General features: G+C 34.3%; 1 protein-coding gene across 1 annotated transcript in view; it reads left to right on the top strand.

Annotated features, from left to right (window-relative positions):
• LOC136849460 (axoneme-associated protein mst101(2)-like) overlaps positions 1 to 9,378 on the top strand; it is a 63,785-nt gene extending 54,407 nt beyond the window's left edge. Inside the window, exons 8-10 of the mRNA XM_067122810.1 lie at positions 1,285 to 1,479; positions 6,126 to 6,161; positions 7,964 to 9,378. Coding sequence (XP_066978911.1) covers positions 1,285 to 1,479; positions 6,126 to 6,161; positions 7,964 to 8,020 — 288 coding nt within the window. The 3' untranslated portion in view covers positions 8,021 to 9,378. The remainder of the gene's footprint in view (positions 1 to 1,284; positions 1,480 to 6,125; positions 6,162 to 7,963) is intronic.
• The last annotated feature ends 5,936 nt before the right edge of the window (positions 9,379 to 15,314 follow it).

Raw genomic sequence — 15,314 nt, 5'->3', positions numbered from 1 at the left:
CTACTTGGGGCTAACGTTTATGGCAGTGTAGGGCTTTAGGAAGTAATGAGTGCTAATATTTCACAAAAGCAATTATTTCTTCATCATGTGAAATGTATACAAGAAACTTTAAAGTGCTTTAATTATTTTGCTTTGGGTGGAATTGGAAGAGTAGCAAGAAGTCACAAGTAAATTAATGCATTACAGAACAGTGAAAAGAGGGGAGGAGAATAGTAGTGTATTTCATGTGACTTTCACCCTTCTTGTCACTCTTTTATTAGAGAAAGTATCTCTTCATGTTTACACTTACAGTAGGGAAAGTATTAGAATGAAATTATAGCCAAGAAACTTACCTGTTGTAGTGTTAGCTCACTGTGGTTATAAAAGCATTCATTTTGAGGTTACCTGATGAGCAAAAAAAAAAAAAAAAAGATGCACGCATACATGCCTCAAGGTCATGGTCATCTTGGAGAGCCACTTGTAAGAAAAGAAAATCTGGATTCTTAAGAAAAAATCTGTATATCACAATGTAGTTTATCTAGCAAATACAGTTCAATTATGATGGGTTAAGGCTCAGTGCTGTTTAGTCATTTCTCCTGTTTTACCGTTGTGGGTGGAATTTTTACATATACTGTACTGTACTTTGGAAATAGCATAAAAGCACAAAATGAAACTGGAATTCGTAAACTTTAAATTCTGATTTGGATGCCAGTATCATGTGTACTCATCGTGAAATGATAGCAGTGTATATCATATATATAACAAATATCTGTAAATATGGTGGTATAAAACCTTACTGCTTTCTACAGAATTGTAACATGAAGTGTAGAATCTATGGCATGAATGTAATTTATTTAAAGCATTTTGAAACACATATGATGCTCTAGTGCTATATTTAGGCTTTGTAGTATCATTCATGTTAGGCATAAATATTTTTTCATTACCAAATGATACCTTGCCCTTATATGTTATCCATAGATATATGTAATTTCGTAGATAAGATTTTGAAATAGCATAAGAGTAGTTTATGGTTTCACTGCACTAAACAAGCATATACAATATTGTTCAGCTTTAGTTCCTCATCCTTCCTTCCATGTTGTTTTTGTATTCTTGGATAAGTTTGTAGAATTGTTTTATCACTTTTATTATTTTTATTTTCAAACAATTATAATTTAAGTTTGCATTTTTATTTTAAGTAACGAATTGTTTCTTAGCATGAAGATGCTTTCCCCAGCTGCAAGTACAGTGCTCTCTCAAGGCTTTTTCTCCACGGCTTCCTCATCGTTTCTTTGCACTACATTACAGATTGAGACAAAAAAGCTGGACTTCAAGGACAAGGCCTCCAGTAAAGTAGGTTCACTAAATAATGTTAAGCACAAAGCCGGCGGTGGCGACAAGAAAATATTTGACGACAAGGATTACCTCAGGCAAATGCAAAGTTCCCCATGTAAAACCCCAACCAGTAAGGCCTCTTCTGAAGCCAATTTGTCACGAACGCAGGTATGGACCTTATTAGCTTGTTGGAGACTCTCCATTGCTAGGTCTTTATTGTAAAACCCTGATTGTCCCCTCTGTTAGGTTACAAGTACTTAGTACTCCATAAATTACCATTCTCTGCATTCAGAAACCACATTTTATCATGAAAGCATTATACCTGCAATGCTTAATTTTATATTGATATGATTTTCAGGATTTTTTTTTTACCTCATTTCTTTATTCCTGCTGCATGTATGGTTTTTATTCCAGTTATGCATTGCATTTCAACCAACCAAACCTAGATATGGATTATTCATCTCATTCCTACATGTTACATAAATAACCCCATACATTGTACACTGATAAACCATTTTCTTATTAAGTACAGTACCTACTCTAATTTTAAGTGACTTTCATGTTGTTAAAATTGTAGGGGGAGTTTCAGTCCAATCAAATCTTAGTACAGGGTTCCTGTTTTATTTTTGAGAGGAGAATGATGGCAAAGTTATAGTTACAGTACTTAGATTTGCTCATGGAGATTCAAAGGATGGTTTGTATAATATATGTGATGTTACAGGTATGCTGATATAATTGGGTATTCTTCAATGTACGTATGCACCATTGAGTTTCACAGCAAGTTAGTTGACTGTTGTAATATCCACATGCAAATTGAATGTTATGTTCTGAGAGTAAATTAAAGTATCTCTGTATTTTAATTTGAGGAATACTGTTAAGCACTTTAATTAATAAGAGCAGGACAGTTAAGACAAACTCCTGGCTTATCACTCAAGTAGAAGTCTATCTTGACTACAGTACTTCAGGCAACTTTAAAATACTATCTTATATTTTATAACTTCTGTTCTGTTTAATCATAAGTAGAAGTCATCAACCACAATGAAGCTCTATAAAATTTCTCAAGTGATCAAAGAATTTTCATCAGATACTGTAACTTGTCCAACTGAAGACGATACTTCAGGATTAACATAAATGGCCAGAGACATGGTTATTGGTTGCTTCAACAAAGGATACATTGCTTTCTGTGGGCATTTGAAAGGTATTACCTGCTCGCATGAGTTTTGTTGGCTCCATCCGTAGGACTTCATAGCCCCCACAGTATTCCCTTTCCCACAAATTCAAGGTGGGGACAATTAATTGAATAACCTATGATGTCTTAGCAAAAAATGTAACCATATTCAGTGAGGACTGCCTCGCTAACTTGGTGATTACTAAAACTGTAACCTCAGAAAACTGACTAATTCAGTTCCTATAAAAACACAAAGTATATGAAGGCACTGAAGGGCCTTGTGGAGCAGCTAAATGTCGTCATGCTGTAGGCATAGAAAAACCAGCAGAACTAAGACTTGCTCTTTTTCAAAAGAATAAAAAAGAAAGCTTGAAATCATTATGGAAGAGGTACAGGTAATCCATGGCCCCCAGAAGCTTTCTAGCTTGCAGTGTTGAGAATTATAGGATGGGACATAGGAGACTGAACAATCCAAGAGACTAGATACTGTAATGACAATACGTACGTATTATAAGTTGTGGACACGTAAGGCAAATAGTACAAAATTTACACTTTACCTCTTGAAACTGAAATAGGGATTTCATGGGTACATGGCAAACTGCCCAGTATAAGGTGGGCAGACCTACTTGAAGGGTTACAGTGATTTTAGCCCTAAAATGAGAAGGTTTTAGGCCAACCAAAAATTATAACAGGATGGAGCTTGCTTGAAGCAGGTTTTATGGTTTGAAGGAAGAAACAGTTCAGCTTAAATTTACTTATTTAGATTGCACAGGTGATCAATGGTATACTCTGAATGGCCTTTGCAAAATATTCTGTCTGGAAACTCTAACAAAAAAACTCAAATCACAAGAAAATTAGATCAAAATTGGTCCCAAAAGTAATATTGGACAAACTTGAAATTACATTTATCACATGTAGTAGTCCCCAGGTTATCCCTGCAAATAGGGCTTAGAGTGTCAGTCAGTTGTTTTAATTGAAGTACCTTGCTAAAGTCCCTTAATGAGACAAGTTGATTACAGCTTGGCTGTCTTTTCAGTCTCTGATTTATTTTTTACCTATTTCCAGATACTCAACCTCTCCTGGTTGACTATCCACGTTACAAATAAGCATTTCCTTCTCATGGAGGCATTTGGTTGCATGAGGGGTTTAATCTTGTCACTTGAATATTTTCCCTACAGTACAGTCATTACAAGAATGAGTGTAAACAGGCTTTTGCCATCTTGTGTTGGGGGGAATACACCCTGTAATAATGCATACAGTACAATTTGGCAGTGTTTACATCCCTTCACTTATCTTTTACTTGTGCGTCAAGGACAACAAGTTTTTGCAAAACTGGAATACAGTGTGCTTCATGTTCAGGCAATGATATTTATAATTTACAGTACATGACAATGGCAGATATTAATACTATGTAGTGGAAGTGTGTCTACCACTGTCACAGAGGTTGTAGCATGTATGCCCTTGTGGAACTTTGGAAATACAGTACAGTACTGTACTCCATTTTCTTGAAGCTGTTATTATGCATCTGTCATTCTTAAGGATATTGGGATTGTAATTTCTTTTCCTGTTCAAAGTTTACTCAAACTTCTCAGTGTGTGTGCCCTTGTGACATGTTGTGTGGGCAGTTGCAAACAGGTCACATAATGGTATAACATAGGAACATAATAGATTGTTTTCCAAGAAATCCAACATACAGGACATAAGTAAATATCTTAATATAATGAAGAATTCATGCCATTATTTATGTGATACATACTGAATTTATTATGGAAACCCAGTGAAGACAAATATGATTAAGTACTCCTTTTTGATACTATACACACGTCAAGAAGTAAATTGAATATAGCTCATTGCCATATCTAAGTGACAGCACTACTAATCTACTAATCATAGGGTATGGTAGTTATTCATAAGGAAAAATACAAGTTTTCAGTCTAAGACTGTTCTAGCTTACGATATTATTTAATTGGCCGCAATTTGAGTCTTGAGGGCCATACTGTTTAAAATCAAGAACTCCTCTAAAAAATCTTTAAAGTGCACCACATTACACTAAAAGATTTGTATGCTTGATTCTTAATAAACACTTTGTCACTGTATATTTAAAAATGATGGCACATTGAAAGAATGCAGCTGTGCAGTACATCATAATATAAATTTTTTATAAGAACTGTGAGAAACTGCATAGCTTAGTTTCAAGCATTTGCTTCATAGGCAGTAAAGAAGAAGTGAACAGGAACTTAAGGTGATCTCCATTGTTATTGATTATTATTTCGTCGGTCACTTGCAGCAGGTGTAGTATATATATTTTGCATGCCTGATCCTCATTTTACAGTTATGCAACTGCCATTGCTTCTAGTAAATACTTTAATAGGTCAACATAGTTCTTGTTTTCCACATGAAATCATTTTTGATATTCACATTACATCTTGGCACAAAACATCAGAGAATAATATGTAGTAGCTTAAGTATTTATTATTCATAAGAAAATTTTATACCTTATGACTTTTGACCTACGGGCAACACTTGCTATACAGTTTGGGTTAGGTTTCTCCATTGTAAGGTGACAGCATTATAACAAAAAAAATTTAAAAATTAATCTTACTTATAATATATAAGTATGTGCATAATCCCATACAAGCATTTTAACAAAGGAAAATTGCACAAAAGAGTACTGACAAGAACACAGTACCAAAATGAAAAGAAACTGAAGAAATTAATGCACTCCTCAACCCCCACCAACCCTGGACTATGTGTATCCTTTTCAGTGTCAATACCTGATCTATATGTAAATTATTCATCAGATTATACATCAGTTTAAAGATGAGAAAACATACAAAATGAGAAGAAACACGAAATGGATGCACAATCCCCCGCCCCACACCAAACTAACACAAGATTAGTTACATATTACACTATTTAGAAAATCATATGGTGAAGTAAAAATTGTTTAAGAATTTTTGAAATATGAAGCAATTTGAGATCATCCGAGTGGTTGAGAAGAGCATAGTGCCTAGATCTGGTACTGTAGTCAGTGAAATGCAGAGATGCCACCTTATAAAATGCAGTTCTTTAGGGGTGTGCGTGAAAAATCTTAAATGCAGTTCAGTTTATTTTAATATAAAAAGGATGCTATAAATTGTTGACAAGCTACCATGAACTGTGTGGATATACAGTACTATATTGTATATTGTAACAGCATATTTGATTGAATTTTGAGCTGCACAATGGTGGAGATCACAAGATGCACCACCTGTCTTACAATTATTCATATTTTGTTTTCTTAGCATTAAATTTAAACTGTATGCCTTGTATTGCAGGCAGCTATAGTACAGAGTAATTTATACAAAAGAATTTGTTGAGATTGTAAGTGGTTGGAGGGGATCCAGATAAAAGATTTTTTATAGAAAAGATTGAATATTTTATAAGTAATAAATTAATTGCATATCAATTGTATAGTGAGTGTTGCTTGTACTGTTTACATTCATATAATTTAAGTCTATAATTAGATTTATGGCTGTTGAACCATATCTCATAATATAAATTAGAGATTACTTTTAATGATATCATCCTTTACAAACAACAGTATAGCACAAAGAGTCAGTTTTAACTTCTCATCAAGTAACAAAACTATACTTCATATTCACAGAGTCCCAGTCCAGCCCTCATGTCTCCAGCTACACAGGTAAAATTGCGCAAAGAAAATCCTCAGGCAGCTCTATGTCCATCTTGCCTCGCAAACACCTATCGCCTGTCTTCGCACGCTTATCTCTGATACTTCCGCAAGTTCTATGTAGTAGCAATGCTTGGTAATATAATGGGTATATGGGTACTTGTGATTACTGAATATTGTTTAAGGAACTAAATCTGAATGTCATTTACTGAGATCTAGCATGGCAGTTTTCGTATGCTTATCAGTTTCTCGTTTGAGGCACAGTATTGGTTTTACAGAAATTTTGGGCTTTCAGTTACTAAACAAAATGATGTAAATGCTATATGATGTTCCTTATCAAATAGTCTGCTACTAGCAGTGCAAATTCTTGAGCCATCTTTTGATTGGTATGTTTCTACTAACACCAAATTGAAACTTCACAGTAGATGATAACAATTAGTAGCAAGGTTAAATGCTGACTTCAGAGATAAGGGTAATGTAACCGCTTGAATTTTGATTGCACAGATTAACCAGTTATAAAATAATACGTTGCTGTTATAGACGTAAGCACTTAACATCTTTCTAGTTTTTTGTATTAGTAGATGCTGTCACCTGCTTTTAACTTAACTCCCCAGTAATTACAGTAATATGTAATAATTAGTTCAAGACTAGTATCTCTTTTCATGCTGCATGTTACTACCTCTATTAATACTTAATAGCTTAGCACAGCTGTTGTGAACATTTACAAGCATATATTGGACTACTGTACATAGAAAGTGCTTCTCTCTTTTCTATGCATTAGAGTAGCTTACTGTTTAGTGCTCATTCCTCTCATAAATCACTTCAAGAAGCACATATGGATGTTTAGAAAATTATGTCAGTATCAGTAAATTTGCATGAGATGTGGTGTTAGGACAGCATGTTGATGCTGCGTTGTTGAATTGGAGTATTTATTTTCATAATGCACTATCAAAGAGGTTACTTGTTTGACAGAAAAGTATACAAAGTCGTACAAATTAATATCAGAATATGCCAAACTGCATGATTCCTTAGAAATGTGTTCTTCCAAACTGCATGATTTCTTTGTATACATATCACTTTTACTGCCTGGTTATTTTATATATTAAGACTTCCTTCTGTTGTTAAGAGTCATTGCCTTATTATCAGTTCAAAGCTATAGTGTATTCACCTTCTTCTTGATTAAATTTATCGAGTTCATTAATTATAGGTTCTGTACTGTATTTATATAAAAAGAAATATGAACATAAACTTTGAAATTGCAGGTGGAAGACCTGTTTTGATTACAAAGGGATATTGATATACAAAGTGTGCTTTTGCTTTTACTATTACTGTTTTCTGTGCATTTTGGAGATGTGGCTAAATTATTTCAAGAGTTTAAAGATATTAAGATTGTAAGAGTTGGAGAACAGCAATATTTAATGGGATTTGGAGATTACTATAATGTTTGCAAAAACCTTGCAGTATTATAGAAAACAGAACCAGGAATTTAAAAATGTTTGCAAATATTTAATAACTTGCAAAAAATACTGTAATGGAAACTGGAAGAAAAGATCCCAATTATGTATGTGGTTTTGAAACAGTGTGTCATTATTTTAATATCCTAGAATTTTCAGTACTTTACAGACTCTGGTATTTAAGTGTCCTAATTGTAATTAAAGTTAAATGAAACTAATTCAGCTGATATAACTTAAAATATGTGTAAGACCAGGGGGTTTAAGAAAAATAACTCGCATACAAGTATCATAACTTCGAGTGACACTTGCTTGGTAATATAAAAGGAAGACAGTATTAACAAATTTATTTCTACACAACAGGATGGAGAGGATGTTGAGCAGACTGGAGTCAGCCAAGAAATTACTCCTGCTGAGTGAGTTAACTGTGAAGGTCATCTTGTGATTCATCTTGACTCTTAGCATTTGGAAGGTCAAGATTAGTTTGCGGAGATTAAATAAAGAACTATGACTGAGAAACTTCTGTTGTTGCATTTATGGCAGTGATTTATAGAGCTGTTTTTGCAACTAATACAGTGTTTTAAATGTGGTTATTTTCAACTTCATATTCTCCCCAAGTACAGATCATTACATCATCTGATTGAGGCTCAGAAATAAAAATAAAAAAAATGAAAGTTATTGTGAAGATATTTCTGTCCACTGCACAGACTGTTTATATGCATTCCATGTCAAGTCCAGATATAAATATTTATATATATACTGTATATGTTACTTTACCTAAAGGGATGCATGTGAGCAAGTGCTAATGCAGCTCTGCTTTTGATACAAGGTAAAGCCTGACTCTAATGTTATTTGTACAGTGAGGTTGATGAATATTATGCTTTCCTTTTTTGTTTTGAGGCATTTATATATATACATATATTACTATCCAGGTAGAACTCTGGCTACTATACAGCTTCAATACTCAGTGTTCGAGGTACTGTTTCTGATATTAAGGAAGAGGTAATGGTGTGTATGTGTGCTGCCACACACAATTAGAAAACCATCCCCCAAATAATCAATTGGCAGTGCTTATTTAGCTTGCTATGCTACAAATTAATCCATACCTTCATGTGGCCCCTCAATTACTGACTATTTTATGTTAGAATATTTCCTCACACCTTTTATCACTTCCTGTAGCACACTTCCCGACTTTCTCAAGAACCAAGCTTAGGCAGTGTTTAATAAAAAAAAATGATAAAAAAATGAGGGATTTTACTCACAGTAATAACTATCATAATCATAGCAATAACAGTGGGAAGTCTAGATGTTGATGAAGCAGTATACCATATATAATGTAGATTACATACGTTGCTTTAAAAGGCCAGACTGTCTTAGCTATATATGCTACTGCAATGTGTTAATGGTTTTGCTCCTCATAAATGACATGTTTAACCACCTCCAGTTATATAGGACTATGCTGGTTTTGATGTAAATTTTATTTAGGGAAATTATAATTTATTATCTGTGCTTCTAACAACTGCAGCTGATGATCTAAGCAAAGGTTCTGTGCAATATTCTTTGAAATTAACTACTTTAGGCTGTTTGACAAAAAAAAAGAATTAGCGATAGGCTTTATTACTCCTTGAATCTTCCATTGATATGCTAATCAAATTCTAGGAAGTGTACCTCTGAGGTATCCAAGTTTTATAACAAAAAAAAGCTTCATTCCCACGTAATGCTCCATCTATGTGTCATGGATGCCAAGGAAAGCACTTTCAATTATTTACTGGTGTGAAGGATTTATTCACATTCAGTAACATCTGGATGAGCTTAACCTCATGACTTATATTCACTGGTGTTTTGACTTGACCTCCATAACACAAAGCTACAATTTATGTCATATTGAAGGATAATATTCATTTATTCCTCAAAACAATGAAGTTTTGATTGAGTTTCCCCCATGAAGGATTAAGTACTTTGTTTATAAACCTTATACATTTTCTATGTGATAGGCAATTTATTCAAAAGTTTTATCAAACAGGTTCCTTCAGTACCTAGTTCTTTCACCACCTTTGTGATTATTGTCTGTTGTTTATATGATGTTCATAGACAAGCGACACAATTCAATAAATTTTAAGTATGTAGGAGACACAGTATATGTAATTCCTAAGATATACATGTATAAGACAAAGGCATTGATCACACTGGTTTGGTACTATGGCTGTAGACACTGAGTATGAATTTTGATGCCTTTATATGAGGACCGTTCCCTTGGAGGTGTCTTTGCAAGTAAGACTAGACTCTTCACAGTACGATGCTTGTTTGAAATTTCATCTCCAGTTTATGTAATACTGTATATAGTATTATGGAAGTACATTTCATTCTCATAACTAAATTGTCACAGATCTCTGTCATTAGGTTGCTGTCACAGGTCAATGTTTGATTGATGAAACAGTGTCTAGTCTTCTTGTAAGGACCGAAATATAATTACTTTTTATCTCACACACACATGCTGTGTTTATCAGCTTTCATGCATTATTATCTACTTTAGCATTTCTTTGGGCCTCATATATTGACTTAGGATTCTACTTCAAGGAGCTGTTGTCACCTCACATTTATTTGTGTTTTGCATCAGACTTCGAGTATTCTGTGTCATTATAAAGAAAGAAAAAAATGTTTGTTTTACTTATCCTTTCCTCTTGAGGAAACCACACAACCAAGCTAAAATTACCTTTCCTCTTGCTTGGTAATACTTTAAATAGTTTTAATATAAAAAACAACAAAGTATTAAGTTTTCAGTACAAATATTTCTCAGTTAACAAGAAAAGGTAAATGCAAAATGTATTTTCACAATCTAATGTAAGTACAAAGGCACCAAAAACTAAAAAAAAAAAAAAATACCAGAAGTCCCATGAAACAAAAAAAAACAAGGTGCATGTGTGCTGCCAAAGTAATGAACGGGAAAAGAAGTGGTCAGTGCAAAAAGTGAACTCACTTACAATAATGAAAAATGGTGAAATTCTGCACAAAACAGACATTACAAACTTGGAATGAATCAAACACTGCAATAAGTGCCCAGTTTTCAATAGGAAGCTGCCATTCCAATTACAAAACCGTACGGGGTAATGCCCACAGTGCACCTCGCTTGATGCACTGTGGACATAACGAGTGTAGGCATACTGTCCCATAGACCCCTGGCTGCATCCACTTTTTAGCCTTTTACTTTCCCTCAACCCCTCATCCTTTCTTTAGTTTTCCTGTCCAACGCCTCAAACTATTACATCTAAGTGCAAATTGTGAGGTTTTCATCTCGTTTATTTTCTGGATCTCTTCATCATGCTGTCCATGCACGCCTTACCAGGCTTTTCACACTCTTGGAGCTGAATGGTCGAAATTGGACCAGTGCTCAGCTTAGCACCCTAAATTTCATAATTCACTCGACTATAGAAGAGCTGGAATAAATCTTGAATAATGGGAAAAGTGAAAAATAGATTACAGGCTCAATAAGCAGTTCTATGATAAAATATTTGTAACTGCTATTAGTAATACATGTTCACAAAAAGAAGAAACATGATTGAGGATCCAGAAGGCGCATGCGTAGTGAGACTATCCTCTTCCGTCAGACAGACATTGAAAGACTAGTTCTGGGAGCATTCATTGCCTGAAGATAAAACAATAATGGAGTTGTGACGAGGAAAAATTTTGCTTTTTTGTACAAACCCAACAATCTACATGAGCCTAACTGTGCTGTCAGTTCTCCAAGAGACAGTATAATGAAGAAGAATACAACAAGAACAACATTGGACCCATTGGACTGCAGGCATCGCAAGGCTAATGCAGTAAATCAACTGAACTTCCTCCCTAGAGGAATAGTGAAACCTCGTTGAAATAGGGTCCCTAATATTTTTGTACGACGTGATGTTCCCCGCTAGCAGAAAGGAAGGAATATAAGCTATATTGCTTGCAGTGTAAAGTAACTCGAGAAATTTACATTCAACAAGTCAGCAGTGCTCATAACAGATAAAAAGAATAAAGGAAACTGAAGATCACATACAGAGGACATGGCAAATGGTTCGATACAAATGTTTATAAAGGTACGCAGAAGTGGCTCAAAGGAGATAAGTATTAATCCCCCACTTAACTAATAGTGCCACAGGAGTCATTCGTCTCTTCTTTTGGGTCAAAGCCTTTCTGGTGTCAATGTGTTTCCATAATGTGCAAAGAAATTAGTTTAGGTCATACTAATACCTATGAATTTGATATTTGAGTCTCTATCTAGGGTTATTCCCCATTCCGTTGCCTGCTACAGCTCATTACGATAATGGTGGTTTGCAGTTTTTTTCTTAAAATAACGAAATTGATTCAAAATAAAATCCTAAATATTGAGAAGATCTAGCCAAAGAAATATTTCATTTTATAATAAATCATGAGAAGTAATGCAATGACCTGCGGACAAAACTGTTTCATGTGCCTTCTGTCTCACTGTACTCTACCTCTCATTTTTCTTCTTAAAGAAAAGCCTATTGGTCTATCTGTCGCTTTTCAATTTTCATTACCTCTGTCTGTGGCAGCTTAACTCTCCGGTATGATTTCTTCTCATCCAAGATATTTGACAAACGCAGACAGACTTGTTTTCGTCATTTTATAAGTAAATAATTTTATGCCGTCAAATTTTCCCTTTAACTGATATTATTATTATTATTATTATTATTATTATTATTATTATTATTATTATTATTATTATTTACTGATGAATATTATGAGTGAAAACAGAGAGTGGGAGGGTTCTGTTGGTGAAGAAGACTCGCAGCGAGGAGGTAACCTTGACTAAAACTAGTTAGGGGGGTTGGGGAACCGGGGACCACTGTCCCTTAAACCATCCCCCGCCCCCCGCTCTTCAGCGAAGACTACAGTATAAGTTAAACTTGCAGTCCTCTTCACGTGTTTGTAGTTGGACTTCGGACTCTGCGTAGTGTGTATGTTTTTGTAGTGGTCATCTGTACTGGGACATACATCAGTAACATAAAGACGTGGAAGGTAGGACGAAGCATATGAAAATTATTAATTGGTTGATTACGTTAATAAAATATGGCTGTACAGAAGTACAAAGGACAGAAAGATTGATGATCTTAATGTATAGTGACAGTGGTTGACCCAAACTTGATTGCTGAGAGCAGATTTGTAGAAATAAGCAGATTAGTTTTTATTGGGGTAAGACTTGTGTGTTGGGGATAGAGAAAGAGAGAGAGAATGTGATACGTCTATCTTTGCTTTGTTTATCATTCTTGACCCGACTTCAAAAATTTTTAAGTTCTTTCTAGATATTCCCTTTTCCTTCCTTTACCAGAATTCCCTTCGTTCCCTTTCTCGATCAGCGATGCTTTTACCTCATGCCAGTCTTTAAAAGCGACGGCAGACAAATGGGAGACAGCCTGGGAACATGCTTAACCCACTGCTGGTAAATGTGTCTCCCGTGACGTCAGAGGTCCGAAACGGATTAGCGGTGATTTCCAAAGCCAATCGTATGCCTCCCGGCTGTTTGTAAATCGTTTGTACGGCTGCGCGTGTTTTTTTTTTTTTTATCATTCAAAAGTGGCTATAGTTGCAAACTTAGTTTTACTGTTTACAGAGTTTTCAACGGATTACCAGATGCAAACAATACCTATGTCTTTAATTAACGTCAACTTAGAAGCTAATTTGCAAAGTTTGAAATCTGTTTTTCAAAACCCCAGATGTACTGAGGTATTTTTAAATAGACACACACCCCAATCTTCTGTGTAAGCAGAAAATAGATGTTCTATTGATTAATACTTATTTAATTGAAAGACCTGGGTTCGATCCTGATGTGAGTCAGAAATATATTTCTATTCCACACGTGATTGTGTGTTGATTACTTATGTATATTATATATATATATATATATATATATATATATATATATATATATATATATATGTGTGTGTGTGTGTGTGTGTGTGTGTGTGTGTGTGTGTGTGTGTGGGGGGGGGCGAAAATTCGTAACAGAGAATTGCTCTGGAGAAAACAAGACATCAGTCACTACCTTACTCATCCGCTTACTGTTGAATCAAGGATGAACATTATTAAAAGAAACCTTCCATGACTGTTTTTGCTGAATTTTACTTCTTAAAAATAATCTCTTTCTTTTCTAAACGTAGGAAGGTATATTTTTATGGAAAACTTAAAATACTCTTCAATCTGCAATTGATTTTGTACTGTCTTTAAAATCTGTCTTACGGTAGATATCGACTTAATTCTATTTTTTGCTTTTAATGCAAATTAGTCAGCTGCCTCAGTTTCTGGAATTATAAGCAATTACGCTCCTGGTGAATCTTGGAGAAGAAATCAACTGGTTCAATCAGTTCCCTGGTTTGTGGTTTCTTTCAGTCCTACCATACCAGAACGCATCAAAGGAAACACATTGATGTTTGGATTTTTAATGTGGACTCATTTTATATCCATGTAGAAGTTAGCTTTAGAGATGATAATAATAATAATAATAATAATAATAATAATAATAATAATAATAATAATGTTCATTGTGTGCATAAGTTAAAATCTATTTCCAAAAAGATGTGGAGAGGTAACTGGTCTCATATGGATCTATCTACCATATCCTGAATATCGGGTATTTGGTCACTATACCCCCTTGTTCTCAGTAGCCAATAAAAATTTCCATTTCATTCATCTGCCAATCTCATTGGCTGAGATTCTGAAGTGAGTATGTTGAGAGTTTATTATTTCTCGAACAGTATTTCTTTAGTGGTGGAAGTGTGAGGACCCACTATGAAGATGAATCCTTAACTGTGAGTGACATAGGTGAGGCAGACAATTCTTTTTTGTAGATTTTATTTTTCGTTATAAAAGTCGCTCGTTCGTAGCCGCCAGCGTTTTATTATTATTATTATTATTATTATTATTATTATTGTTATTATTATTATTATTATTATTATTATTGTTGTTGTTGTTGTTGTTGTTGTTGTTGTTGTTGTTGTTGTTGTTATGTAAAATTGCAATAATAATATTGTCAACTGGGCTGCTTTGAAATTTGGTAGTGTAAGGTGGCTACGTGTGTGTGTGTGTGTACCCTTTTAAGGTCATAATAAAACCAAGCCATATGGAGGCATCAAAGTAAATCCTTCCTTGTGGGCTGCTGTTGGGTAACCTTGCTTCTTATATATACGTAGAGAGAGAGTGTGTGTTTTATTCCGGTGGCGGGATTATCATTATGATATAATGATAATAAATTTAAATGTACAGTAAGCACTCACATACGAACATCATACTTCTTCCCAAGCTAAATGCACACTGATCTGTCTGATGTTACTGATGTATCTTGCCAGATGTTGCTCAATTTTGCTGACATTTTGTATTGTATGTATATATTTATGTATGTATCAGAGCACTAATTCGTTTCATTTTAGTATTCCATTTAATAACAGTTCATGCATTGACTTTTGAAACCTTTATATTTCAAAGGTTAAATGTTCCGGAAGGCTCGTCATTGAGTTGCCAAACCAATTAAAGCAGAAATCCTCAAAGATTACCTATATTACAATAAAATGCGACATTATTTACGAAAATTTTGAAATATTTTAGTTTTATTACACTATCAATATAAAGTTTTAGTCACAAAGTGTTGATAGCTTTTTTAACTAGAACAAAATACAATAATCTTTTCTTTTAAATGACAGCAGACACCTTATAGCAGACG

This window comes from Macrobrachium rosenbergii, chromosome 21, assembly GCF_040412425.1.
Source record: "Macrobrachium rosenbergii isolate ZJJX-2024 chromosome 21, ASM4041242v1, whole genome shotgun sequence".
In the NCBI taxonomy this organism is placed as follows: Eukaryota; Metazoa; Arthropoda; class Malacostraca; order Decapoda; family Palaemonidae; genus Macrobrachium; species Macrobrachium rosenbergii.
Note: the sequence above shows the minus strand (reverse complement) of the source record. Positions and strands in the feature narration are given on the sequence as shown.